The sequence below is a fragment of the Echinococcus granulosus genome (assembly GCF_000524195.1).
Source record: "Echinococcus granulosus chromosome Unknown EG_S00016, whole genome shotgun sequence".
In the NCBI taxonomy this organism is placed as follows: Eukaryota; Metazoa; Platyhelminthes; class Cestoda; order Cyclophyllidea; family Taeniidae; genus Echinococcus; species Echinococcus granulosus.
In genome coordinates this window covers 525938-552134 of record NW_020170396.1, presented here as the reverse complement: position 1 = coordinate 552134, position 26197 = coordinate 525938, and the positions used below count along the sequence as shown (strand labels likewise).

Below are 26197 nucleotides of genomic sequence, written 5' to 3'. Positions count from 1 at the left end.
ACCCCTTTGCCTGCGGCCACGCATACGGGCCGTTTTCTCTGTGAACGAGGACATGCCCATGCTCCGTAAAGTTCTCTCTTGATTGCTTTAAACGTGGAGAGGAAGATGTTTAAATCTCGAATAGTATGGGGATTAGGTCATTCAATGTTGTAGTAGAGCGCGTATTTCATTCATCACATTGCTCGAAATCACTCTAAGCCTACTCAGTCTATCGTCAACAGAGAAGGTATGGATTTCAGCCGTATAATTCAAATCTGTCAATTTTGCTTACTCAATAGGGGTAGTTAACACTCGTGCAGATGTGTATTTATTTGCGTCGAGTCTTCAGTTTGCCACAACTTCGCAGTCATATCGGTGGGACGGCGACCCGCCGGTGGTACCTTTGTCACAAATTGACATTAAAACTCAGAGGTTAGTAAAATCATGCGCCAATCGCACCATAACGCCGTCAGTAATAGTTGGGCATCACAGCGATTCATTGGAAATTACAGACGGACCAACTTCGTGGGATTTTAACTTCGACTGCCACATTTGAGTTTAACTATCAAAACTGAAAACCGAGCATAAGGCATATTGTTCGCTTTTAGAGTGAGGCATGGCGCTACTTTTTGCCCTTGAATTAAATGCACCAAAGGGAGAGGTGTTTTAGGCGTTTGCTAGCATTTGAAATTGTTGCACATCTTGAGCAATCATTAGGATTGAACGAAGGTATTTTTCAGAATCTTGGGCAAGTTTAGGTGGTGTTCGTATGCAATGATGAGTAGTTCTGGAATGTGATATCCACATGGTTCACTTTTTGGCTATGGGGCGTGCTGGGGTGGCAATTGATCCTGAACCACTGGGGATTATCTGTCGACTGTTGTTTTAAATTCCCGCTTATCAGGCGATTACCGAATCCCCTATTTCAGATGTCGGACACATGAGGAAATGGTAGATAGTCATAAGTCAAGTCACTTTCGTTAGTTAGCAATGCCTCGTATGGCTCAAGCGGTGACCGATCAGGCCTTAATCGCGTATCGGATAATCTTTAATATGATTTATAGCTTCCACTCTATGCTTGAATTTTGCTACCACCAAGAGTTGGTAGTGTCAGCATTGCAAAAATCATCATTCGAAGGTGCGTGCAACATGAAGACAGGCAGATGGACAATATGCATTCTGTGTGGTGGTGTGCAGACTACGCTACACCACATGTGATGTGTTCGAACAAGCGAAGAAGTCAGGAATGGTAATAAGATCGGTCCTCACAAAAGGTGATGATCCAAAGCGTGATCGCTCTCTTCTGGTGAGCAATATGCTAAAGGCAGGTTAAGAGCATGATATGCACGCAAGTTTTTATGCCGCATTAATATCTCCTCTGGCAACGAAGTGATACAGTCATCTTCGGAGCAAACGACCGATGTTTTGGATCGTGTTATCGAAAGATTACGAAAGGGAAGGGAATTCTAGGCCATTGAAATTCATGGGCGTCTTTCGGGAAGTTGAGAATGAGATTTATGCACTCTGTGTAAGGTGGCATGATTTGCTAACATTTTCTCTATCGTCCTTGCTTCTCAAGTTAAGCAAACCTGGAGGGCACTTCTGCAACTTCCCTCTCTGGTTCTGGTAGAGCCGGCTCAAAGGTAAATCTTGAGGCCTCCTCGTCCCTGTGCCAAAAATTCCAGAACTGCTCTGAAGTCTAGCGAACTACGATTATTAGATGGAAGAGAGGTGACATTAGATGGGGAAAAGTCTTTACGCGGCTGAGTCGTGAGAATCTTTACGTGTCAAGAGGTGGTTTGCGGTATAATCCTTTCCACGCACGTCAAGGCTATCCTGAGTCTTCCAGAGGGTGTCTTCTCCACCCACCAGGGTGGCAAAGCTGCAGTGGCTTTTCTGCCACAGGATAAGCGTCGGTGTTACCTGCAATCTCCAATTTGAAACTTCGGTAATATCTATCGATAAATTCGCCTATAATGAGAGAAAAGAGTTTTGAAAGTTGCTTTATGAGGTCCAAACAACACTTTTGACTCCGCAACTTGGCGATTACTCTTCGAAGACTGGTACAAACTGCTCGGACTGAATTGTCCCCCAAGCAATGGATAATGCGTTTAGACACAGAAACGTTCGGGAACACTCCCACTCGCAAATTAGTATTCGATTGTTAGCATGTAGCAGATTTGACACTGAATTCAAAGGAGCCGAGCTACACTATTTCGTCAAATGAGATGACAGTGACATGAGACTGCACAAAGCGCTTGAGGCTTTGGTCATCACCGACCGGTCAGACAGAAGTTGAAAACGGTGAGGGATATAGCCAGATCAGTGGGTCGTTGGTACGAAGAATTTCAACGCTGTGATTTCATCGTAAAAAGCGGAAATTGAACGCGGTAATCCGATTGTCTGATCTCGCAAAAACATCTAAAAAAGTGACAGGAATTTGATAAATAGCATATTCCTAACTGGTAGGAAACTGTGAAGTGTCAATCGCCAATACGACTCTAGTGCATGAAGGATTTCTTGCGTTGCTTACAAACCAACACTAAAAGAGGTGCTATAGTCAGGCTAGACGTATACGGCAGGAGGCGTCGAAACCTGCCCTAGAGGATGTGGTTTTCATATCACCAAGATTGAATCGGACCACTTAAGCGCTTAGTAAATCAAGGTTCATTAATATAGATAGTCCCTAAAGAAGGGGAGACGCGAGTGTTAGGGTCCTCGGGCACAAGGTGGGGGTAGCCTTTGGCCACGTAAGACCGGATCTACATTGATTGTAGGGGATCCACTACAGCACTTCAGTTTATATCTATGGGTGGAGGTAGGGAAAGGGGAATGTGAGGGTCAATAATGTTACCATTGGACCCTTATAAGCGCATATTCTTAATTGTTGATTGCCTTACGAATATGGGCTTAACAAAATCTGTAAAGACCCGAAACCAATGGATCCATCAACACGATGCCCTCCAGACTGTGCATAGTGTTCAAGCTTTTAACTTCTCGGGTCACACTTTCTACGTTACCGTGCAGCCACTGCGAGATCAGACAGACCCACCGCATTGAGTTTTGAAGAGGCATAAGAAAGATTTGGACTTAAGGGTATTTACTAAGGACCACAAGACTTAAGTTTGTGCCCGGACAGGCCGCTCTTCTTCTGTAAAGCTAGAATCTGTTTATTAGTCGGCGTCTTAATTTAAAATGCTTACTGATCATGAAGTCAGACTCCCAATTAATGATGTATCGAATTAAAGATATTTTGGCTACGTACTGCATCCAGGCTAGCCGTATTGCAGAAAAAAGGCATATTATGACGTACAGCTCGCCTAGTGGTCAATAAGAGGGGGAACATAGAGCAGTACTAGAGCCCCCTCCTGTCCCCTAAGGTACATCTTAAGCGCCACTACACTTAGAGCAAAAATGAATTTCGACTGATATGGGCCGTTTTGCCAAACTCGGTCTGCAAGATTAACTGCCATTCATCAACATAAAGTACATGCCTATAAAGTGTAATACGTGTCTAATACGAGGATGAGGTTCATAAGTTGAAGACGAAAAATCAGCCAACGCTTTATGAAACAATACATAATGAGAGTGCCGAAGACGGTGCTAAGAAACCCATACATAATAAGGCTTGGTTGACTACACCATTTAAGTAACAAGCTGCCTATTTCGATGCAAGAGTTGGCCAGGTTGACATCGCCGATCTCCAGAGAGGTTGAGAGGCTAAGCTTCACCTGAGACCGTTACTGCTTTATAATCTTCTTCTTGAACAACACGTTGTGTTTTCAATAAATCAGTCTTCGTAGCCAAGGTGTGTTATAGCTTAAGTAGATGCGTGGACTGGCTGGGTTTTTGCGCCGGGCGATTGAGGGCTCACTATAAGTGTAGTGCGCACGCGGAGCTAAAATGCGTCAAAGATAAACCGCGGTAATGTCGTCCTTTTTAGCGCATCACTATTTTGAAATGGATTTGACAACTAATTTGTTTTACTTCATCCACCCGAAACGAAGTGGGGTTGCCGTGCCGTTAAACTGCTTTTGACTAGTAGCTTGAAATGCTGCAATACGGTTTTTGTCATAACGGCAAATAATAAGGGAGATTCCGAGCAGTACGTGTTTTACTGTTGCGTGACTGCAAATTATTGAAATAGGCGCGGACTACGAGCTTGTGCGTATTATGGACGACTTCGCTTCTCCCGATTCTACCAATCCCCACCCTAGGTGCATCCGTTATGACCCGAAAAAACTCAAAATCATTTCGGGTGGGGTGTCGTCAAGACAGGTTGCTACGTCACCGCCTCAGTAAGCTGTATTATCACCGATGCTTATGATAAAGGAGTTCAAAAAAATGGAATCTAACGGATTTTGACATTGGGAAGAATTTGGGTAAAGGTCGGTTTGGTTCTGTGTACCTTGTGAGAGAGAAAAAGAGCCGATTTATCTTATGTCTTAAAGTAAGTACTGTACGCGACTCGATTTTATCCTTAGATTATGTTTAGATTACACTTTTCAACTTTTGAAACAATGCAAAGACTGCTAAGAGAGATCGAAATTCAATCTCACCTTAAGTAGGATTTTCCTCCTTTTTAACTCCAGACATTCTAACATCATCCGCCTGTACGGCTACTTCTACGACGTTAAACGTGTTTACGCCATGTTAGAGTATGCACCTCGAGGCGAACTGTCAAAAGATATGCAGAAGTTCAACTTTACTCATGCTCGATCTGCCACGGTTAGTTTATTAAGAGGAATGGCGTTATTTTTTACCAAAATAGTACATTTATCAGTTGGCGCACGCTCTTGATTACTGTCACAACCGTGGCGTTATCCATCGTGACATCAATCCTTCAAACATCTTGCTGAGTGTAAGTGGGGAATTAAAGGTCGGTGATTTTGGTTGTGCGGTCCACAGCCCAGGTTCTAGGTAGGTCCTCCTTATCTCATACCTACTCCCATTAAGGCGTACTGCTGTTTGGGGCACACTGTCCTACCTCGCACCAGAAATGACCTCCATGGACTCGATGCATGATTCCAAATGTGATGTGTGGAGTCTTGGTGTTACAGCTTATGAGATGCTGTGTAGAAGAGTTCCTTTCAAGAAGGCGTCTGAGGAAGAGACTTTGCTTGCTATCCAAAATGATAAAATCGACTTTAGTTTTATAGACTGCGAGGAGGCCATTCGTTTCCTAAAGCGAGTAAGTCTTTTTAATCTACTTGTGATTGAAAAATCGACCTTTTCCTATTTGGGCTTGAAATTTTCTTTGGGACTGGTGTTCTTGCTTTGGGGGGTCCATACGATGGTTTTGGGATCCAGAAACCGTAGATTTGCATCGATGGTAACTACTTTCTCATGACATTTTCTGATATTTTTTCCACTTAATTTCTGAAAGAAGTATCGTATTACCTTCTTGATGCTCTCAAAATAAGTTGGAAACATCACCAAGAATGCATATTTGTTCTTGTGACTCATGTGGACTTCGTTTTCTTTTTCTTGATGAACATGACGAAGTTGGCTCTGTGCATGCTTTCAAGGGTGTCCCATACCGATTTTGGGCTGTCCCAGTGATCTAATCACCTTTCTTATTACAGGTCTTTAGTTGAATCAGCCCTCTAAACTTCTGTCAGAGGAATGACTGTTCTGCCCTCCCTGATAAAGTTGGAATTGATTTTACGCTTCTATTTACTGTTTGAGCAATTAACTGCAGTTTTATCGACGAGGCGTTCTTTCACTTCTTTGTTGCTTATTCATTATTCTTTTCTCACAATCTTTTAGTCTCGCCTCCTCCCAAGTGGCTTCCGGCCTCACTCACTCACTTTTCCAGCAGACATTAACCACATCTGTCTCATTCTTTCATTTCTTGACTGTTTCTGCCACGCGACGTGCCAAATTCCCCAGTTTGCCCGTAGGCCATCCACTTCAAGATCCTTCGTGAAACATGCGCCAATATAGTGTTTAGAGGACTACTGTGGTTCTCTCAGAACCAGTCCACATTGTCTTAGTGTTGATTGTGGGTACCAAACCTCCTCTTGGATGTGATAGGTGTTGGAAAGGAACGCAACGGCACGGATCACGGCCGCAGAGGTGATCCAGGACCCTTGGGTACGTCTGCACGCCGAGGCTTCTCTCACTCAGTGCCGCGCCGCCCTCGAGGACTGGGAGGCGGCCAGGCGCGCCACAGCCACAACTTTCGCGTCAGCCTGCACCTCCGCCTCCACCCCCGGCTCGACAAGAACTTAACACCCTCCCCACCTCCGTTCTTTCAATTACTCACTCGCCCGCCCGCTCTGTCTCCGGTGCAGCCTTGTTCTTCCTGTGCGTATTTATGCGCACCCTCATCTCCAAAATTGGAATGGATTTTTATATGCATATTTAATGAAAAACAGTGAGGTAAATAGATGTATATATTTGTCACTCCAATGCTTTCAACTTTTTGGGTTGCGGTGAGGCAACCGCCTCGTCGGCATTGCAGTTCTTCGCACTCCGTGGGGGGCGAGCTTTGGGTCCCCAGTTGGGCTGAGGGTTTATTTGGTATCTGAAATGCGAAGAGGTGCCCTTCAACAACTTTGTGATCCAGTAAAATATTTAGCTTCAATGCAGTAGAAACGAATGCGGAGAAGTGGTGTCAATTTAAATCTATTTCGTGACCGAGGATGGGGCTCTTGAGCAGCCGTGGAAACACCAGTGGAGCATAATGCCGCCAGACCAAAGTTCCTGTATTGATTGGAACTTCCGTGCACCCATGGCTGAATCCACCAGATACTCGTGCATGCATGCCCTAGTCGCTCAAACAAAAAAGACTGGTATACCTCTGGAAGTCTACAATTATTCACGCAACTTAAGTCAAGGGCTAGAAGGCTTCGAGGTGTTTCATTTTGCTAGGACTCCCTAAGTAACAATACGTTATTCTCAGGGGCTGGTTATTTACAGTGGATGAATTCTGAGAGAAGAGCTAGTTTTAGTTGTAATTTTATGTGCCAGAACCAAGTACTTAGACCTCAAGGCTTTGACATGTAAAATTAGTTCTTTACAGAAGGTTCATGTGGTCGTAAATACTCCAGTAAGTGACTCACAAGAGACGACGTGATATTCCGGAAAATTGGGTCGATGTTAATGCATAAGCTTCGCAGAACATAAACGGGAAGGACACAGTTTGTCAATCAAGCATTGTCGACTGTGAAGACACTCAGATAAGTTGTGACAAGTGGGATTAGTGGCGGAGACTAAATTTGGCCTACGAAAATAGGCTATAGAAATTAGTCAAGTAAAACTGATGACTTAATTCGATGCATGTTTCAAGCCTTCCACGTACTATGGCTATCTACAAAGCAAGAGTAGGCTGGTTATTTATGCTGCAACTTGCCTCAAAAGTCCACTAGCCCGCGAGGGAGGATTGGCGTCAGGATGGGGATCAAAAGAGATCGCTGGGTTGGGTGGACGCGACATCAGTCTGTCGACAACGCGAAGAGCCGCCTCGCTGGGTGGGTGCTTCCTGCCACACTTGTTTTGTTTCTTCGACTCCGTTGTCTTTTCATCATCCCCTATCTCAACATTGTCCCCTTCCCTCGGTGGTGGTGGTGTTGGAGATCTCAAACGTTTTTGAGCCCTTACCTCAGCTTCGTGCTTCCGCTTCCACGCACACATCACGTCCCAAATGAAGGACATCGGCGCATCCGTCTTGATGGAACTCAGCGCCGCATGGGAGAAGGAGACGCGGTAACCGGCATTGAGAAGTGCCGATCTAGAATGAAAAGTGCTTCGTTTACAGGTAAATTACATCGTTCAAAGTTGACAAAAAACTTCCACGAATCTTCTTCTAGCAAAGTAAGAGCTCATAAGACTTCGCCACAAATTTCATTAGAAATGGAAATTAATTGGTGTAGCAGTTATCAGATTGCATAGGTGCGACAAACTTCCCTAAACCGAGAGCTAACAAAGCCCAGGTTCCAGGATTAGACACCCATTCACTAAAACATCCTTAAATGACATCATTGTACTACATATAACAAGAGGCCGGCGTGGAAAAGATTACCATTTGCCCAGACCGGCTGACTAGTGTGTGCAAAGGTACATCAAGGAGCCAGATAAAGCATACCTTAGACCTGGAATGTATAAACAAAAACGTTGCATTGTTTTACCTCCTTCGGCAATACTTCATTCCACTTTTTCCCCAGACCACCACGACTACCTAATTTCCTAGTAAACCCTGTCAATGCGCCTACGTGGTACACAACAGGGCACAAAGAAGGCCGTGGCGACTGCCAATTTTGGCGTTGAAGACAAAAGGAAACACTCATAATAGAGGTAAAAGATATTAAAAAATCAACTCATGTTATGGTTGGACTTTGTTTTTAAATATTAATGAATAGGATACTTTTCATTCAGATATTTCGCTCAGCGCAAACTAATCAGATACAGGGAAAAGAAAATTAACAATTGATTCCTTTCTCCAATCCCATTAAAGAAAGCTGGTAATGAGTAAGAACTTAAGAAGATTTTTAGTAAAAAAAATAGACTAAGCGTACTGGGAACGCAAAATGAGGAATGCCGTAAATCTTGCAGCGCACCTCATCCCACGCGCCCAAGAAGACAACGAGGGTAGGAGGAGGAGTTTTTATGATCCAAAAGGGCGAAAACGGCCATAACGACCAAAGCTTGAGAGTTCACGATCATGCAAATGAAGAAGACTGGCTACGATATCTGCGCAACGCTGATTCACTAGTGTCGGTAACGGTTTGATTCAATGATGACCTCTCACGCCATTTCAAGTTAAATTGCTTTTGATCTTTCATTGAAATTTGTTTAAATAAACAATTCTTCCCACTTCTGAAAGGCACTTTCAAGTAACTACAGTTTTAGAACACACGTTAAGTTTCATGCTGTAGGATAAATCACAAAGGGAACGACAAATAGTTGCCATTATTACGTTCATTACCCGTGTCACATATATGTGACATCTCCTCCAAATTTCGACTCCAGAATGTACTCGTTAGGTATTGTGTCCGTCTTCACCTCCTGGTCATGTTTGCACTTGTCATTCCCTTTGGTATGGTGGTAGAAATACCTCTTAGTAAGAGGACTTGATTTGCGTTATGCTTTGGAGGTCGTCTGATGCTTTTGCCGATAGGAGGTCGTTAAAAGTCCTCAATTTGCGGAACACAGTCGAGAATACTTAGTCATTATCAGTTGACCAGACGGAATGGAGAGTCATAATTTGCGTACGGACTTGATCATAGGTTCCCAAAAACCACCATGACAGTTCATTTCGACAGTGCAAAGATCTACTTACATCTTCCGCCTCTAGGGTTTGCCTTTTATGGCCTCGGCACCACAAAACTTTGGATCCTTGTCCCAATAGACTACTCTAGGGTATCGTCTCTTTTCGACAAGTTTCAAGAGCGCTGAAAAATGACCTACCTTCAAGTGCACTGCCCTCATAGATAGCAAATGAAGAAGCCCTCCATAACTTTTCGCCACTCCTCTGCCACGCCTTGCCGATAGTGGTCCTAAGTGATCTACACCGACAGCAATGAGCGTCAAGAGTTTATTGAACTGAATTTTATCTGACTGCTGGCCTGGAAGTGCCAGCGCCTGCAGCAAAAGAATCCGCGCAGAGCATGGCGTATGAACTCTGGGCCATAAAACGGCAAAGATCTTAGAAAACGCTTAAAGCTTGAGGTTCGAGAGGAAAGAATCGATGCTCCGACCTCGAATGCTCTTGCGTTACCCTTAAGCGATTGGCAAAAAAGGTCTTGAAGTGCGTAGTCGATATTTCATGTAAACTACAACATAGTAGATTAGTCCATCCAGGTGATCACTGAATGAGCAGATGTGAAAAGATCCACCTTGAAGAAAGCAACGAGCTTAACGGACATGGCTGTGGGGAGCTCTAAATGCGAAGTACTAGCCACCTTCAGCGATGTCACACCCAAATTAGTCAAAAGTTATGAGCAGCGGACCTATCCGAGATCGCTGTGAGACGAAGGTGGGGTACAGAACCATAGCTGACCTCTGATGTATCATTAAATCCGTAAAGTCCTACCCTCAATTCTGACCTCCAACCTGCAGAGTATAGGCGACGCACAACCTGGATGCTCGTTTTAGCTTTTTGAATTCGAAACCAATCATTCAAAAGAATATTCTCATCTTACGTCATTCTGTATTGCTAATTGGCTTTCCTCCAAGAGCGGTCTTGCACAAGTAGCTTTGCGGGAGTACACTGGGAGCTAATACTCCCATGGAGTCGTTTAGTGAAGCAACGCAGATGCCAGACCTCCCCTAGCGGGTTTGCCATCCCAACGCGTGATGACAGAGATGAACCCGTCTAACCTGTTGTTTCACTCAAATCCTGGAGTCTGTTTGGTATCTAGGGTCTAATGACCGAGGCAATAACAACTCTTTTGCTTACAGTGAGTCTACCAAAGCATGGTTGAAGAAATTTGGCAAATTTGAACCGCCACGTGACAGTTTCTTCAGTCGAAGATGCCCAGACCCCTAAAGCACTGAGAAGCCAACTCACAAACCAATTATCAAAGTAGAAGGTTCTTTTTTTTTCAGGGCGAACATCCGGATATCACGTTCGGCTATATGTTACTCAGCGATTCGCTCCAAGGCCGGAATGGCGCAGTGGACTTTTCTTCTTCAAACCCTTTTAACTTCTCATCATTTACAGCTGCGCTGGGTTTTAAAGCAACACCTAGCTTTAGTTTGCGTATGTTGATATGAACTAGCTTTAGCCGGCTTTCCAGATGGTTTTCGACATTAAGGCAGTGAAAGAAGCAATCCTGCGATTGCCTATCCTACTACTGCCCGTATACCCTTCAGGATGAAGAGTTAGGGACGACAATGGTGTTACATCATTGGCACTACTGAGTCAACTAACGACTTGGTTAGCTTTGTGTTGTTACATGTAGGATCTTACGGTTCAAGGTAGGAGCTTAATCTCACGAGCTTAAACGGACGATGTGGCCAGGACATGGAATTAGACAAAACAATCCAAATGGAAAACTTTGCTTATTTTGTATACTAACTAGGTAAGCAAACCAATCTCACGGAGCATGTGCCATACCGTGATGTAAGGTGGAGCAATAACAGTAGCAAAGTGGGAAAAATGGAAAGAAAGAATTCACAAACAATGAGCGTCAGCTTGCAATTTGTATGGAATCCCTCCCCCATTAAACTTTGGGAAGAAATAAGACTATAGGAAAAATCCTCCACTGTAAATTCACTACTGCATTTCACTGTATTCACTAATTCTGTCGGTTGATGGATTAAATTGGTATTGCCAGATCATAAAAAGTATTATGAACGTCTAGTGCTTATAAAAAAGCACATAAAATCCTTTGAGAGGTGAGCGTGATTTTCTTGCGTCTGCTAAATGTAAGTCCCTTTGCGAAACGTCTCTATCAGGTCGCATATTAGTTCAATGCAAGGTACTTGTGTTACCAGGATGGGGTTTACGAGCAAAAAAGAATCCAGAATATGGTGTAGCTCATCTCTGGCTTTTTCAGGCCCCAAAAAACAAAGTGCCCCAACCACCCGCATCAACTGCCGAGTGGCAAGGATCGGGTGAGAAAACTAGTCAGAAAGTGGGATTGCCCAAGGAAAGCATGAGGAAATCAAGACTATAAGCGCTCAATTGAATTACATGTAATACTCAATATTGTTATTTTAGCAACCATAGGTGGGTTAGTCGTCAAAAATACCACTGTAAAACCAATGCTCTTTCGACGAAAAGCCTCTAAAAGCGTACCATCTTTATTTATTCAACTGGTTGCCTTAATTTCGCAAGCACTTAAGGCTTCTCCTTCGTACTTCCAATGGGCGAAATGGCCTCTAGGCCATGCCAGCAGCTCTCCGGCCCTTCTGCACGTCGGCAATACATATTCCGCCCAAGCATGACGGCTCCTTTTGACTTCAGAGAAGACTCGGGGCAATACACTGGCTGTGGCGGAAGATGCATCCAATCCTACAGGCCAACTATCCCGACTTCTATTACCATATGATCAAGTTTAACGCAATGGAAGAATGGCATATGCTGCAGATGAGAGAATCTGTGACTACCTCCAACATAAGGGTTGAAAATGACGTCTACCTTCGACGTCAATCCCAGTCCCGCACTCTGCAGGAATGCTATTCACAACTAAACCGACACTAACCTTGGCCGTGAACCATTCGAAAAAGGTCGTTAAGGTGATACCTACGGTACCTGTATAACGATATCAATTAAGTGAACACGTGATACCTCCTCCACCTCTCTACTAGCTGGCCAGAATCCAGATAGATATGTGGCTGGGTGGCACTGAAGTGAGAATGAAGTTGCAAGGAGGAATGGAGGCAAAACTTCATCCTCACGAAGCTATTTTAAACTCCGTCCTTTATTAAGTGACTGCTTTTAGACTAGTGATCTTACGACTAACGAGGAACCTATGCGATAACCTGCACCTTCCCCTTCCCTCAATATAGTTCCCAAAGAGGACAAAACTCTAGATCCAGTGGAACTATCAAGAGAGATCAGTAACGATGTGGTCAACTATATTCCTAATTTTACGCAAATTCGATGACTGGCGCAGGTGGTTCGTAGTTGCTTGCCTCACAACACCGGCCACGTTGCGATAGCCAGCGCGAGCGGTTAACTGACCAAGAGAAGCGCTGAGGAAGATGCTCAAAAGGAGAGGGAGCTATGTAATACTTTGCTTATTTATTTAACTCTCCATTTTGGTTTCACGGGCGCTTAAGGCTCCGGTTTTGTACCTCTGCTGTGGGGCATGGACTTCAGGTTATGCTGGTACCCCCAAGCCCTTCTGTTCGAAGGGGAAACATATTCTATCCAAGCATCGGGGCTTCCTTCGACTTCAATATGGCAATAAGCCGAGGCTACTTTTGGATGAATTTTGTTCACTTTTGTGTCCGCAAAGCACGAAGTTGGCCTTTCCAGAGACATTAATTGGACTTAAAAGAAATTCCATTTATGTAGCTATAAGTATAGCAACAAGCACTGGTTATACCGATTACCTTTATGCCCATCATAGCGCCCGGATACACGAAGGACTACCTAGAATTCAAAAACAACGTCCAAAAGCGTATTTACAATTAGCAAATCTTTAAGGTCGCAAAAGAAATTAGTACCAACCTAGTTAAAGAAATCAGAGAAAATACCTCACCAATAACGCATGAAGATGACTCTAGTGATTTCAATGACAGCACAACCTTTCGCGAATATGGAAGCATTCCATTGATTGTTGGCGAAGAATTGCTTGTGGAACATGGGCATCCCAGGAATTCATGGTGAAATTGCCGCATTTAATAATATAGACAAGTTTTAAATCAAAAATCTGTTTCTAAGGCAGCACAGCTTACTTGTGCACACTTTCTCCGATAGATTGTCTATGATGTAAAAGGCGATTTACGCAGCTGGCAACACGAAAAATATTTCCCTTTGGTTAGCATTTCCCCAACGCGCGTTGTTGGGGGCGTCTATTTATAGCACGAAGTATGGCTATCATTGGTCTGATAAATCTTAGAAAACAAAATAAGCTCTTTTTGCGGAATCTTTCCTCGAAAATCTCATTCACACACCCAACATTAATGGCACGGTTCATTCCAAACTGGATGCAACATAGCGAGAATTCTAGCGAGTCACTTACTCTGTACATGAAAGACAGAGACTCAAGAAACCATTAATCTTTGCAGAAGCTATCGTAGACAGCATAAGTAAGTTTTTTTTTCAGACTTGTGCAAGCGAAACAAAAGAAAAATGTTCATTTTGCAAAAGCCATGTTTTTAAGTTAAAAATTATTGCCCCAAAATGGACAACATCTTAATTCCGAAAAAATTGCGCTTTCTTTTAAGAAACAACCTCTCTCCAGGTCGCATATTCTTCTTTCTTCAGCCCTCTGAGTGCTGCGAAAAGGAGACTGTTAGAAAAACTTGCACAACAGCTCCCAACATATGGAAAGCAACAATTGGTTTGAGTTGATTTAACTCATGTATAATTCAAAGTACACTACACCCTTCGAAACGAAAGTACAGAGATCCTAGGGTTGAATCGTGAGAAAGGCTCATTATTGTTTTATTACGGCAAAATGCAATAAAATTGTAAATTACAGAAGAACTAGACAATTTTAATTGTCACTAAGTAGTGTCGGACTCAGGGTAATTTAGGACATCACTCCTCAGGGATTTACTCGGAAAGTGGTCGTGATGAATAAACAAATTTAAATGAAATTTGAGGTAAAGTTGTTAAGTTCCGAATCAGTTTGGACGTTCACAGTAAAGCACAAAAAAAGCAAACACATTTCGTGAGAACTTTTTAATACGCTTGCTACCAGGGCTTGTTCCTTGGGGAATTGGAACTTCACGGCCCGGATGCTTTGCACTTGCACAACCGAATCAAACGGCTCAAATGCGGTGAGAAAGTGAAGTTGCCTTCTGCCCTAAATTCAACCACTCAGCTGGGTTTGGTGCAATCACAGCCATCACAAACCCAAGGAGCACAGGTAGCACGGCTATGACGCTAAGCTGCGGTAAGAAAATCTGGACTGCAGGTATACAGGGCAACGGATGACCACATTCTATAAGAATAGTTTACCATAACGTGCACTTTTAGTTGTTTAGATGGGATGTTAATGAATTTAATACCAGCTTGTAAACTAGTAAATCCACTAAAATACGTCCGCACGATGTGTCAGGTCCAGTTTGACGCATACAATGCGAAGTGGGAACGAAGCCAAATAGACCTTCTCTTTCCAATGGAATCGAGACTTTTAACAAAATATACTACGCAGTTGTGGATAAAAAAGGCAGATAATGGACGCCGTATAAAACGACATCTCGCTAAAGTGGGGCATCAATTTGTTGATAGATAATATCTTGCAGAAAATTCTTGTAAAAAGTTCTCGTTAAAATTTCAGCTAATTTAAAATGGATGCAGCGGTCCAATCGAAAGTTTATAGCCCAACCAAAAGACATTTTTGAGCAAAAAAAATTTTTATTTAAAAGGCATTACATGTTTTGGATGACATTTTGCAGAATGTCCTCGAATACTCTAATCACTGCAAGCAAGGGCCGATAGCATAAATTAGGTTGACAAAACAGCAAAAAAAAAACGAAATCATGAAGCATTTTGAAAAGTCAGCCCAAGTAACGGGATATAGACGACTTTTTCACCTATTTGCGGTTTTCTTCTTTTCTTTTATAAAAAAGAATTAATGGATTCGCCAGCATGTTACGTAACGAAAGGCAGTATTGGTAAGGAGTTTTACACCCAAGGACTTCAAGTGGATAGTCAACGCTGGTTAGTATATCTTTTACGAAAATTGGTGATAGTAGAAAAGCAGAAAAGAACAATGAAGAGAGGTGACGGAAGTGTTGACTACGGATAAATCCAGCTCAGTAAAGAGGGAAGATATTTGGGGAAGGCAGGCTCAGAAAAGAGCCGAGCACACGAAAAAGAAACTACCCAAAGATTACTACTTCATTCCACTAAGCAAAATGGATCGACACAAATCCCAATGGGGACGATTATGGTACTCCAAACTGAGAATTACAAAATTTTTTGAGAAAAGCCACCGACGCCAAACGTTTAGCCGATCTGTTAGAATGCATTCAGTCTTTAACGCCACCATCTTACCTGCTGCAACCATCTAAAGCCACTCAAAAATCCAACTTCCGAGTCCGTTATCCCACTTTTAACAGTATCAAATTTTCAGCACAGTAGCAACGGCGATTCTGTTACAAGTTTTACAAAATTGATTCATAAAAATTTTCCCAGATGAATGAAAATAGGCGTCGCTGGATTATAATGAAGATGATATCGTGCAAAACAACCAACTTGTTTAGAATAAAACCCCCAACGCATGTGAGTACAAATGACAAGACCACAGTAATACAATAAAATGCAAATTGCATCTACGCAGACCCTACGGTCTGCGCGGTTTCGATCATTATTTTTAAATCATACTGTTTTGTTTATCGTAGAGTATCTGCAGGAGAATCTCGACTTCCATGACAGTGAAATAGGACTTCGCTCCTGTTAATTCCATGTCAGTAGTCGCCTAGATCTTCTGAGGGATTGTAATAAAGCTACCCTTACTTTATTCTGTTTTCCGGGGCAATTTGAGAGCTTCAAGTTGGAAGAGAGAGGCCACAATGACATTAATAACGTGAAATGAAACTAATAATGTTGCCGGTCACCTGCAACCTGAAAGTAGCAGATCTCAATGGACTTCGGGCCACCTAAAACCAGGGTGAAAGTGGAATTAGTTTAGAAATAACAGTCACTAATGGGATATTGTGGTAAAATGGGGGCAAACAACCGTCAGAGAGGCGGACAGAGGTGACAAATAACCACGAAATGCTTCTGTTACAGTGATTTTATTCCGAGAGCAGTCGCCTCCACCTATTGTTCTGCCTAGTCACCCTCGCGATTTTGGAAAAATTTGCTGTGGAACACTTTAATAGAAGTTAATCCGTGATAAAAACTGCTGCTGGGCACTGATGAAACAAATGACGAAAACACAAGCCTCATTTAGTACAAGTATAACTTCAGTTAATTATTAATGGTGTCTTTTGATTGCAGTAGGTGTTATACGATATTCAGAACGCTACTCCTATAGAAAAAAAACAGGATAATCCATGTAGAAAAATAGTGTGTTTTGATTTTAGCTACGATTACGCAGCAACCGCGACGGTGACATGGAACCCTGAAGCCGATTATTCTCCAAGACCAACTTTTCGAGGATGACAAAGGTATTTTCATGCTTTTAGGAATTAAACATCCAATCCACCCTCCTCCAAAAAAGAACACCGAAACGAAGCACTACAGAAGAAAGGTGGCAGCTGTGAATGGAACTCGAGGTAGAAGGTTTCCCGAAACTTGCCGTGCAATACCTGAATTTCGAGACTTCAATGATAAAGGGAAATGATGAATCAAGACCGCATCGTAACGATTTAAAAAAAATTTCTCAAAGAACCGTATACAGTAAAAGATGAGCACGATCTAAAAGCTCTATCCCCCCAATGTTGCATGAAGCCAAGTATAATCCAGAGAAGCGGCCGGCCAGAGTGAAAATGAAAGCCTGTTCAAATGCTTTAACCCCAGGGCAAATATTCTCAAGGAAGGGCAGTGAAATTCATAATTTACTAGCTGCAGGAACTACGCTTAGGCTTAAGCAAAGTGTTGAACATAAATACTAGTACAATCTATGAGGCACCCAACTACTATTAACTTTGAAAACATTCTCGCGTTGATGGTCGATACCTTTCAATCTTGTCGTACAATTGAACGTTTATAATTGTGGAAGAAGAGATCACAGGAAGCGCGGAGAGTAGCACTCAAAACAAGGTCAAAGCTATGTAGCAGTGCGATCAGTGGCTCACAGTTTGGCCTTCACGATGGTGGCATATGGTGTTACCTATGGCACCCATGCTACCAGCATCACAAGGCTTCTGTATCTTGACGATAAAGCTATGTCTCTTAGGGCTAACGCAGCCACTAAAAGAGCACTAAACAAGTCTCTGTTCACAGGAGAAAACAAACATTTAAAGTGTGAAGCAAAATTTTGAAATAACAAACAATAAGCAAGCTTGCCACAGCCATCCAGAGTTCTCGTAGAGGGCTATGCTGACAGTCGAACAGACAGACAGGCGGGCTGACCTGATGAGGGCGATTTTTGGCACGACAGTGCGGAGGGTGGCACAAAGGCGATCCGACTGGAAGTAGAGCGGACAATCGGGCAGTTCCTCAGTCGCAACACTAAGCACTCCAATGAGGCGGTCCAGGGTGCCCGGTACTACTATTTTCTCCGTTAGTGGATGCGACCGCACCCCCTCCGCCAGGGTCAACCACTCCGGTATCGTCACTGTTTCCTCTTGTAAAAGGAAGAAAAAGGAGGCTTGAGAGCATTATTTCTGCCTGTATACAAGCTCAACTTCATGAAACCCAAAGCTAAGCACTCTCATCCAGGTACATCACAAAAAAGTATGGGGGTAAAATACCTTCTTGGTGTGAATTTAAACCTTCGTAGTGTCGTGATATATGCAGAGGGCTCCGGCCACAGTCACAAGTAAGGATTCTGATAATGCTTTGCAAAAAGGAAATAACATCAACCTAAGGAGTTAGTATTGAAGCTAAAATAGACTTTCAGATCTACTCACGTCCGTACTCGTGAGAATATCAATGTTGTTAAACGGTGTGTCTAAGCAAGCCCATTGAACGAGCAGAGAGATTCAATCTTGGCACATGTCACTAATTACTAGCCAATGCAATTTTCCCAGATGAACCTTGTAATTCAGAGGGGGCTACTCATCTTCGAGTTGTGATAGACTTTTGTCCAGCGTTTTCATATTTTTTTTGATGCAATGGAAGAAAAGTAGTATCAGAGTTAGCTTTAGTCATTGAACATTTGCGTACTTCCATCTCATTGTTCATATTGCTAAAGTACACCTGTTGCTTGATTAAATAAAAGAGAACCACTGGTTCGGATTATTCCTTCATTGCTTCAACTGTTTGTACAAAAACACCAACCGAACAGAGGAAGAAGAGGTGGAAGTTGAAGGGGGGCAAATGCCAGACAGCCATGGTTTCGTGCATTCGAGAAGCGTTTTTGAGAAAAGAAGTTAATCCCACTTTTAGTCCACTGCTATCCAACTTTAAAGTTGATTCCACCCGACTCTATTCACAAAATTCGTACTTTTGACACTTCCAATCCTACCACACCTGGATTTGGAAAAAAATGCATGAACGGATAGAAATGTGCGCGTAAGGAATTCATAATGTTACATCTGATTATTTATCAGAATACATTTGGTACTCTCTAAAATTTGCCTTTGGGAAATTCTGCCTGGGGAAAAACATTTCGGTTGTATTTAGGCTCCCGCAGTGTAAGACACCTTCAAATGGACAAGATGAGCGCTGCTTTAATGGTTTAAAATGCACTTGAAACGCAAAGCAAAAGTAAGCGGTAATTGATGTTTTGCCTACCGCCTTCAAGTAGGGCGCTGACGGGAATTGCATTAGATGAAATGCTTGCAAAATTTTTCCATTAAAGCAAATTAGTAAAAAAACGTTGCAGTCGCTCTAGAGAAAAAGAGCATTTTTCGGAAAACTATACATTTTATTAGTGTTTCAGGGTAAAGTCAAAACTCGTAGTTAGCCCAAACAACAAAAGAACTTTCAAAAACTACGCACATATATCCAAAAAACCACAATAGTTAAAAAAAGGTTGAACAAGAGCTTCGGATATCCAACACCATTAGGTAGAAAAAAACTCATGTAGACCCGTGCTTTGCCTCTCAAATTTTGTTTTAATTAACATGCTTAGTGCCAACAATGAGCGAAGTTCAACATTAACAACAAAAAAACCTTCCTAAGCCAACATAATCCCTCCTGGAGACAAGAAAAATACAAACGATAAAAGGAGTGATAACTCAAGGAGTCACACACGTAGAAGAGACCAGTTGCATAAAAAGTTTAACTTATAAGTAGCATCACGTCAACGTTTCGAAAGGTAGCCGGCCCGGTTTGCAGGAAACATAAGTTTTGAGGCCAAGGAAGACTGCAGTTAGCTGGCACATTGCCTCGCAGGAGCAACTAACGATGGCGAAAGCAACACGAAAACGGAAGTGGTGAACAGAACCTCACAGCATTAAGGCAAAAAAAACACCTGCTTTCGTCTAGATTCAGGCAGAGACCGGCAAACACACGTGCCAGATGACCGGTGTGACCTATTGCAGTAGCTTCTTGTAACTCGTAGAAATGTCAAATGCAAGCAACTGTTTATGTACATATATTATAAAGCATAGATGGATAGGTATCTACTGCCTTTCACTACAAGAGTTTCTCGTAGAGTTTGAGGAGGGTAGAGCATGCGATAGCAGAAGAAACCACTCAGAAATAGTTAAAAGGCGTGATTATCGTGATGAATCGCTCGACCGCAGATGTGTCGCGTTCAGGGAATAGGATGGGAGAATGGAAAATTACGTATCACTACTGATAATGGTGACCCAAGGTTGAAGGGTCAATAGCTTCCGGCAAATTATAATATGAGTGGCTATGGGGCTCCTTTATGCCTGCATTAATCAGGGAGAGGAACCCACAGCGGAAGCTGAGCAAATGTATCCCACCCACATGCATTGACAACAAGCTGCAAAGCCTATTAATGTTTATCACTTCTTTCATGTAAGTTACAAAATTGTGCAGATTGTGGATTGTTAGCCGACTCACAGGCTTGTGATGAGAGACAGCATTCGCGCTTTGGTACTCTCTAAACGATCCTCTCACTACTCACACCATGGTTCTAGGCACACAGCATTTCATCCCCAGAAGGCCATACTTGCTTTGTGTGCGGTGGACTGTAGATGCAATGTTTTGCTATAAATTACTCGATGAAGCCCTGGTGATAATTACGGCTAAGATCAATCCGCACAACAAGACACAACTGGAAGGTGTGCAAGAAAAACTTCTCTACAAGGCGCCGGAACTAGTCAATCGATGGGGAGAAAGCTTCATTCTTACGAGACCTCACAACTCCGCGAAACCTGGCCGTGAGAAATTTGTCCTTCAGGGTGGAGATGCACTGCCTCACCTCATCCTGTAGAAGTGAGGAGCATAATCTTTTCTCACCATTGGCCGTTCACACGCGAAATAGTTGGAAGGTAAAAGCAAGATGAAAGAAAAGGAGGCTAAGAATATACATTTCCTCCTGGAGGTAAAAAGTTTGCAACAGTGGAATCCACATCATCCTTCTGTCCAGTGGAAAGAGAAGTCAAATTGTGATTGTTCAAAAATATTCTGCAGTTGATAGATCTGTAGCATAAGGATTCGGCGAACCCACTTGGCTGTCTTACAGGAATACACCCATAATTTATATACTATAACATTGACCGTATATTAATACGGATTTATTTTTTTTACCGTTTAAGTATCGGTTCGCAACTTACGGACGGAGATTATTTATAACGAAACGTGGGGATTGTACTATAGAGCACACCGTCTTTTATAGATAATAACACCAATTTCACTTTTTGACCTTAAAGTGAGAGCCTTGAAAACGTGTACGTGTTGGCGTGGTGAATGGTTTAAGATTTTTGCTCCGTAGGATAACATCTTCCTGAGGATAGGATGATAAGAATCAAGCAAAGACACAAACCTTGGAAGGTAAGAAAGAGCATGGAGAACGCTTGGAACTACTAGATGGGGGTTGGAAAGTAGCCCAAACACCCTCCAGCGACTGGCATGAAAAAGTTTTAAAGACACCAATTTGATTAATCGTCTTGAATCGCCAGTGTCAGACCAGCATTCCAAAAAAAACCCCGGTGGATAACAGGTTCCACTACTCAGGTGTTTTCTCAATCACATAATAGCAAATAACTAACTAGTAGCCCTAGTTTATAAATAAATATATACATCCAAAAAGCGGCCAAAAAATATTCGAGAACATTGCTGCAGTTTTGGGCTAAAACGTACCGAAATTTAGCTGGACACTTAAGGAATGCATTTTTTTTCCGGTTGGTTGATAAGACAGATGGCTCATTACTAAAAAGTAAATTTTTATTAGTCATACCAAGATGACTCTCCGCTCATTCTGTTGGGCTATTTGACACCAAAGCCCAACTGTTCATTCAGTAGGAGCCTGATGCATTTCCACTCACCCGTTTGTAATGGGCCACACACACAAGATGGCCACTATCAGACACCCAAGAACAATAAAGGGTATCAAACAATCGGGACTTAGTAGTGATGGTCAAGAAAGACACGTTAAATTCGATTGAAAAGTGAGGAGGTTGAAAAGCCTTTTGGCGAGATTGTGCCTCTCTGCACATTCCATAATGCGTATTCGCACCAGCCGAACCCGATTGACGCGAATGAGGGTGTGAAAAAACGCGGATTGCTTATGGACATGAATTCTTCAAACACGGTCATTTACATTTGAAGTGGCAACTAGAAAAGGCAACATCCGCCTTTACCTTTCCCTCACCCCCCTCCTGTTGTAACATCAAAAGACAAATTAAGCGATTGCAGCCGAGCAGCGCGCGACTGTCAGACAGGATGCCTGATGTAGTGTGTTGGCTCTCCCCTCTATTCGTCGCCATTACTAGCACGCAAGTGAGGCAAAATCGTCGCGATTGGAAAAGTCAAAAAACCCTGTGGTTATTAAAAGAGGTTATTACTTATTAACCAAATGGAAGTGCTTGACTCCTCAAATTTCGGCCTAAAATACAGATTTTTAGATCCGGTACCGCAATAAATGAGCATGGAAGAAAATTGCGATCACATCCAAAACTTCAAAAGCGCCATTCAGAAACCAACTTTCCACACAAATTTGGTCATCATTTAAGTGAATATTCATTACTGCGGAAATGAACACTTGTGTTCAAAGAGTCATGCCTCAAAGGAAGAACAAAAGAGTACCGATACAAAGCAGACGAAAGTCCACAGTGCCCACCTTTTTAGTTTCTTTTTACTTCTAATACACCGCTGCTTTAAAAGGTCTAGATGATTGAACCAATAAGTGAAGTCAAGCAGGGAAGCAGCATCAACCGAGAAAAATTCGCAAACCAATTTTTTTGAGAATTCGAATTATCTATCAATAAAAAAGGCACAACAGGGGCTGTACAGCCTAAGAACGCACCAAATGACACGGTGATATGGAGCACAGCATCGATACCAGTAAGTTTAATGCAGTATGATTATACTTGTTTTAATGATGAGCACTATAATAAACTCCTGCTCAATCTCTTGAGGTTTGACCTTTACAATCCTTGCAGGGACTTACCCTCATGCCACCCATACAAACGGTACTTATTTCCTTTGGTATGCTTAAAACATCAGTACCCCCTAATTAAGTGTCTGGCAATACTTGAAAGGGTAAATCGGGCGCTACGTTGGTGGCAGTGTTGAAAAACCAGCTCCAAAGGAATAATAAACACAATTTCAGTGGCTGAAGTTGACGCCAAAATGGCATAGAAAGAAGCCATCATCTATCTGTGAGTGGCTTAATCTGCAAAGTCTCAGACCCGAAGAACTCTCAAAATCACGTCAATTTTTAGTAACTACCAAGGCAATATTTGCAATATTAGTGTCAAAATAGCATAATCGAAAAACCTCACCCCTTCCTGCGGTAAAAGAAGTTGGAAATAATTCCATTAGGTGGCTGAACAACAGTAAAATAGCAAAACAGTGAAAACCAAGAAGTGCCTTCGCAGTGGTCGCTTTTGGAAGTCGTTGAAGTAATGATGACAGTCTAAAGTGCCACGCCATTCATTGATTGCACTACCTTACGCTAAGGTTTTGGAATAAATGTATCCGTTCCGGAAAAAAACAACCCATTTGCTATAGCAGCATCCGCTGAAAGGTGATGTTTTAAAACGACATCAGACCAACTCGTGATACTGTTATTTCCTCTAATGATGCAGAATAGCATTAAGGTACCGTTTGAATTAAAAATGCAGCTATAAGTTTACCAGAACGCAGTAGGGTGGCCATCACCACCATGTCGGCGAGAGAGAGAGAGGTTACGTAAAAGTACACAAGAACTGAACTGATGAGTATGCAACACATGGACGTAGTGCGGATGACGTAGGCTACGCATGTACCATGATGGTAAGTACGCGCCGTGGGCACAAGAGGACCTGTCTTCAAACTGACCCCCTCCCCTCCTCCAACCAAAGTAATAGCGCCCTCTTCTTCAGCAAATTTGCCAACTTGATGAATGGGACCAAATTCCCTTTTCCCCATAGGTTGTGGTAAAGTTCACTACAGGCTTCTCGCGCTTTGCCGCTGCTATGGTCTGAATAAAAAAGCGATTTCTGAAGGCTAGATTCCTTCGATATCCACATTTTTAAACTAACTTAAATTAGCAGAACGCAAATGGTGGACTATGGTTCCAACAGACAATAAAATGATCTCTTTCCAAGATGTAATAATTCAGAGCCCTAGCTTATAAGGGGTCGCAAAACGAAAACAAAAGAAGCACTCTCGACCTCGACCTTTTCGGTGTGTAAACGTGCGGTGAGATAAAAAATGAGCTATTCACCCTTTAGCTGCAGTACTGACATTGCCAGTGTCAAATGCGGTTTTTAATTAAGTGGAGGGAAAGAAGGATGAAAGAAAAGTGAAGCGAAAGGAAGAAATGGCACCACTCCTCCCAATCTACATTGAAGAATATTATAAATAGGCAATTGAAGCCTGATCAACAAAATAAAGTAGAAAAGGGCAAAATTCATGATTGCCACTAGGCAAATGACACCATACGATGCAACTGACACATACTAGCAAAAAGTAGGACTAAAGTCCTGCTGATGGAATATTTGGAACCAAAAGGGAATACATTGTATAAAAGGATAAAAAGACGCTTTGTCATATCTTGAGTTTTGAATAAGCATAGTTATATTTAAAAAAGGGTCGCTACTAGCAACGCACGTTTGATGCCTCCACTAATCTGAGCACAGTACTGCAGTTATAGGACGTGCTGCTTAGGCGTTTATGATGGCTAATTGTATCAAATCCGTGTTCAAACAGATTCATTGAAATAAAAAGAATAAAATAGACTTAGAAGATTCTTGAATTGATCAGCTATGCTGTGCGAGTGTTGGTGTCACAATGGAGCAGCTAAAGCATCTAGATCGTTGAGGTTGACTTCCCTCTGTGACCCAGACAAATAACCCTGTTAAAAGATCCTCTTTCTTGGAGTAATCCGCATTCAAGAAGTTAGCCATTGATAAATATACTGCCTAAAGTACAGCATCCACGTATCTCATCACTTATATAGACTTTCAAGTAATCAAATCAGATGCAGCTTACATTACCTTTGATTTGAGCATTTAGTTCAAATCAGGGATCCCGTCCTAACTCTCATTTACGGATCTCGCAAATGCCCTCTACCCTCCTTGGTGTTGACATCCATGAGGAGCAATATTGTGCCGTGGAGTCCCCGGGCTCCCGACATAGGAATGCGCCACTAATCCATACAGTCCCGCCCTTTTCAAGGTGAACCTCCCGACTCCCTCAAGTCATCAAACCACTGACATTTGAGTGCATTCCGGAGTAAATAAGCGGAAACTTATTGCCCGCCTAATTGTGCTGCTTTGTTTCGTAAACAAGGCATAAAATCTTGCATGCATTTTAGCAACTCACATCTCAGGTCATTAGCGAGTGTGTGCAAATTGTACCACTAAAAGTTTCCCTTAACCAATCCTTCGGCACCAACTCTCCTCCACTTCACATTTGTTTACTCGCTGGGAGTAGGCGTACAGAACTGCTCATTCCCAAGCCTGTCTGGCAGATCGAGGCCTCTTCGAGTCAGTACTGCGCCCGACCTCCATTCCTGGTCTTTGACACTACATGTGAACATTGAAGACTTGGCACTTCTGGTCCTCCTCTTGTGCTGGCTTTTCTACCCATGAATGGGCTAACTGAAAAGTGAAGATGACAAAGAAATGCAATTTCCCCACCATGAAAACGCACAATCATCCATGGCATCATCCAGCTACATCCAGCCATGAGTATCGCACGCGTAGATTTAACCACCCACTTGGCTAACCGAGTGTCAGCCTCAGTCTCCCTCAGTCTCTGGAACCGGTTTATTTGGATTCCCCTGCCTCTGCCAATGTGCGTCTCTAGTCTCATGAAAAAAAAGCGAGAAAGTGGAAATGCCTGCAAGTCAGACGCTTAAATGCATGTAGACGAGGCAGTGCATTGGCTAGATCTGACAGGCGAACACCCGAACTCATGGCCATAAGGCAAACAACAGTTTTCGCTTCCAGCTAAAAGCTCCAATTGTATTACTTACAAATGGAGCAATACAACAACATTTTAGCCGTATTTTATTAGTCTCCATATGAACTGCCCAAGAGTAGCACAAATTCAGAAAGAGGGTCTCTTCACTTCTTCTTCTGTGCGACAAAAGGTGAATTCTACATCGACCCCAATGGCGGTCACTGGCGCGACTCCTTCCCGGTGCAATGCCAACTGGGCACACTGACCACGGTCATTCCGTCGCTCATGAAGCACCCTAAACCAGTCGGTCTCTCGCGCATCGTCAATAACTACGGTTCCTTCTGGTACGCCACTGCGGCTCTCAAATCCAACGAAGCGGTAAGCAAACCTCCTCCTGTCCAATCCCATTGACAAGACCCTCTTCATTAGGTGTCTTTCATAAGCACCACTGCAGTCCTGTTCTGGTGGAAGTCTAGCCCCACGTTTCTACTGCTGCACCAGACTCAA

The 26197-nt window shown here is 42.8% G+C and overlaps 3 protein-coding genes across 3 annotated transcripts; 2 read left to right on the top strand and 1 right to left on the bottom strand. All coding sequences in view use genetic code 11, as the record gives it.

The window, feature by feature from the left end:
• Nucleotides 1-4152: 4152 nt before the first annotated feature.
• Nucleotides 4153-6213, top strand: EGR_03196 (Serine/threonine-protein kinase 6; the record flags this gene model as incomplete). Its single annotated transcript, XM_024492445.1, has 5 exons — nucleotides 4153-4277; nucleotides 4572-4707; nucleotides 4751-4899; nucleotides 4936-5170; nucleotides 6016-6213. 5 exons carry the CDS (start codon nucleotides 4153-4155, stop codon nucleotides 6211-6213), a joined length of 843 nt encoding a protein of 280 aa, XP_024353119.1.
• Nucleotides 6214-7320: 1107 nt separating this feature from the next.
• Nucleotides 7321-23710, bottom strand: EGR_03195 (N(2),N(2)-dimethylguanosine tRNA methyltransferase; the record flags this gene model as incomplete). Its single annotated transcript, XM_024492444.1, has 5 exons — nucleotides 7321-7714; nucleotides 17549-17843; nucleotides 20489-20564; nucleotides 21940-22067; nucleotides 23437-23710. 5 exons carry the CDS (start codon nucleotides 23708-23710, stop codon nucleotides 7321-7323), a joined length of 1167 nt encoding a protein of 388 aa, XP_024353118.1.
• A 1135-nt stretch (nucleotides 23711-24845) lies between these two features.
• Nucleotides 24846-26101, top strand: EGR_03194 (hypothetical protein; the record flags this gene model as incomplete). The annotated part of the gene is made up of 3 exons (XM_024492443.1): nucleotides 24846-24944; nucleotides 25101-25317; nucleotides 25881-26101. The coding sequence occupies 3 exons, from the start codon at nucleotides 24846-24848 to the stop codon at nucleotides 26099-26101; spliced, it is 537 nt and encodes a 178-aa protein (XP_024353117.1).
• Between the last annotated feature and the right edge of the window lie 96 nt (nucleotides 26102-26197).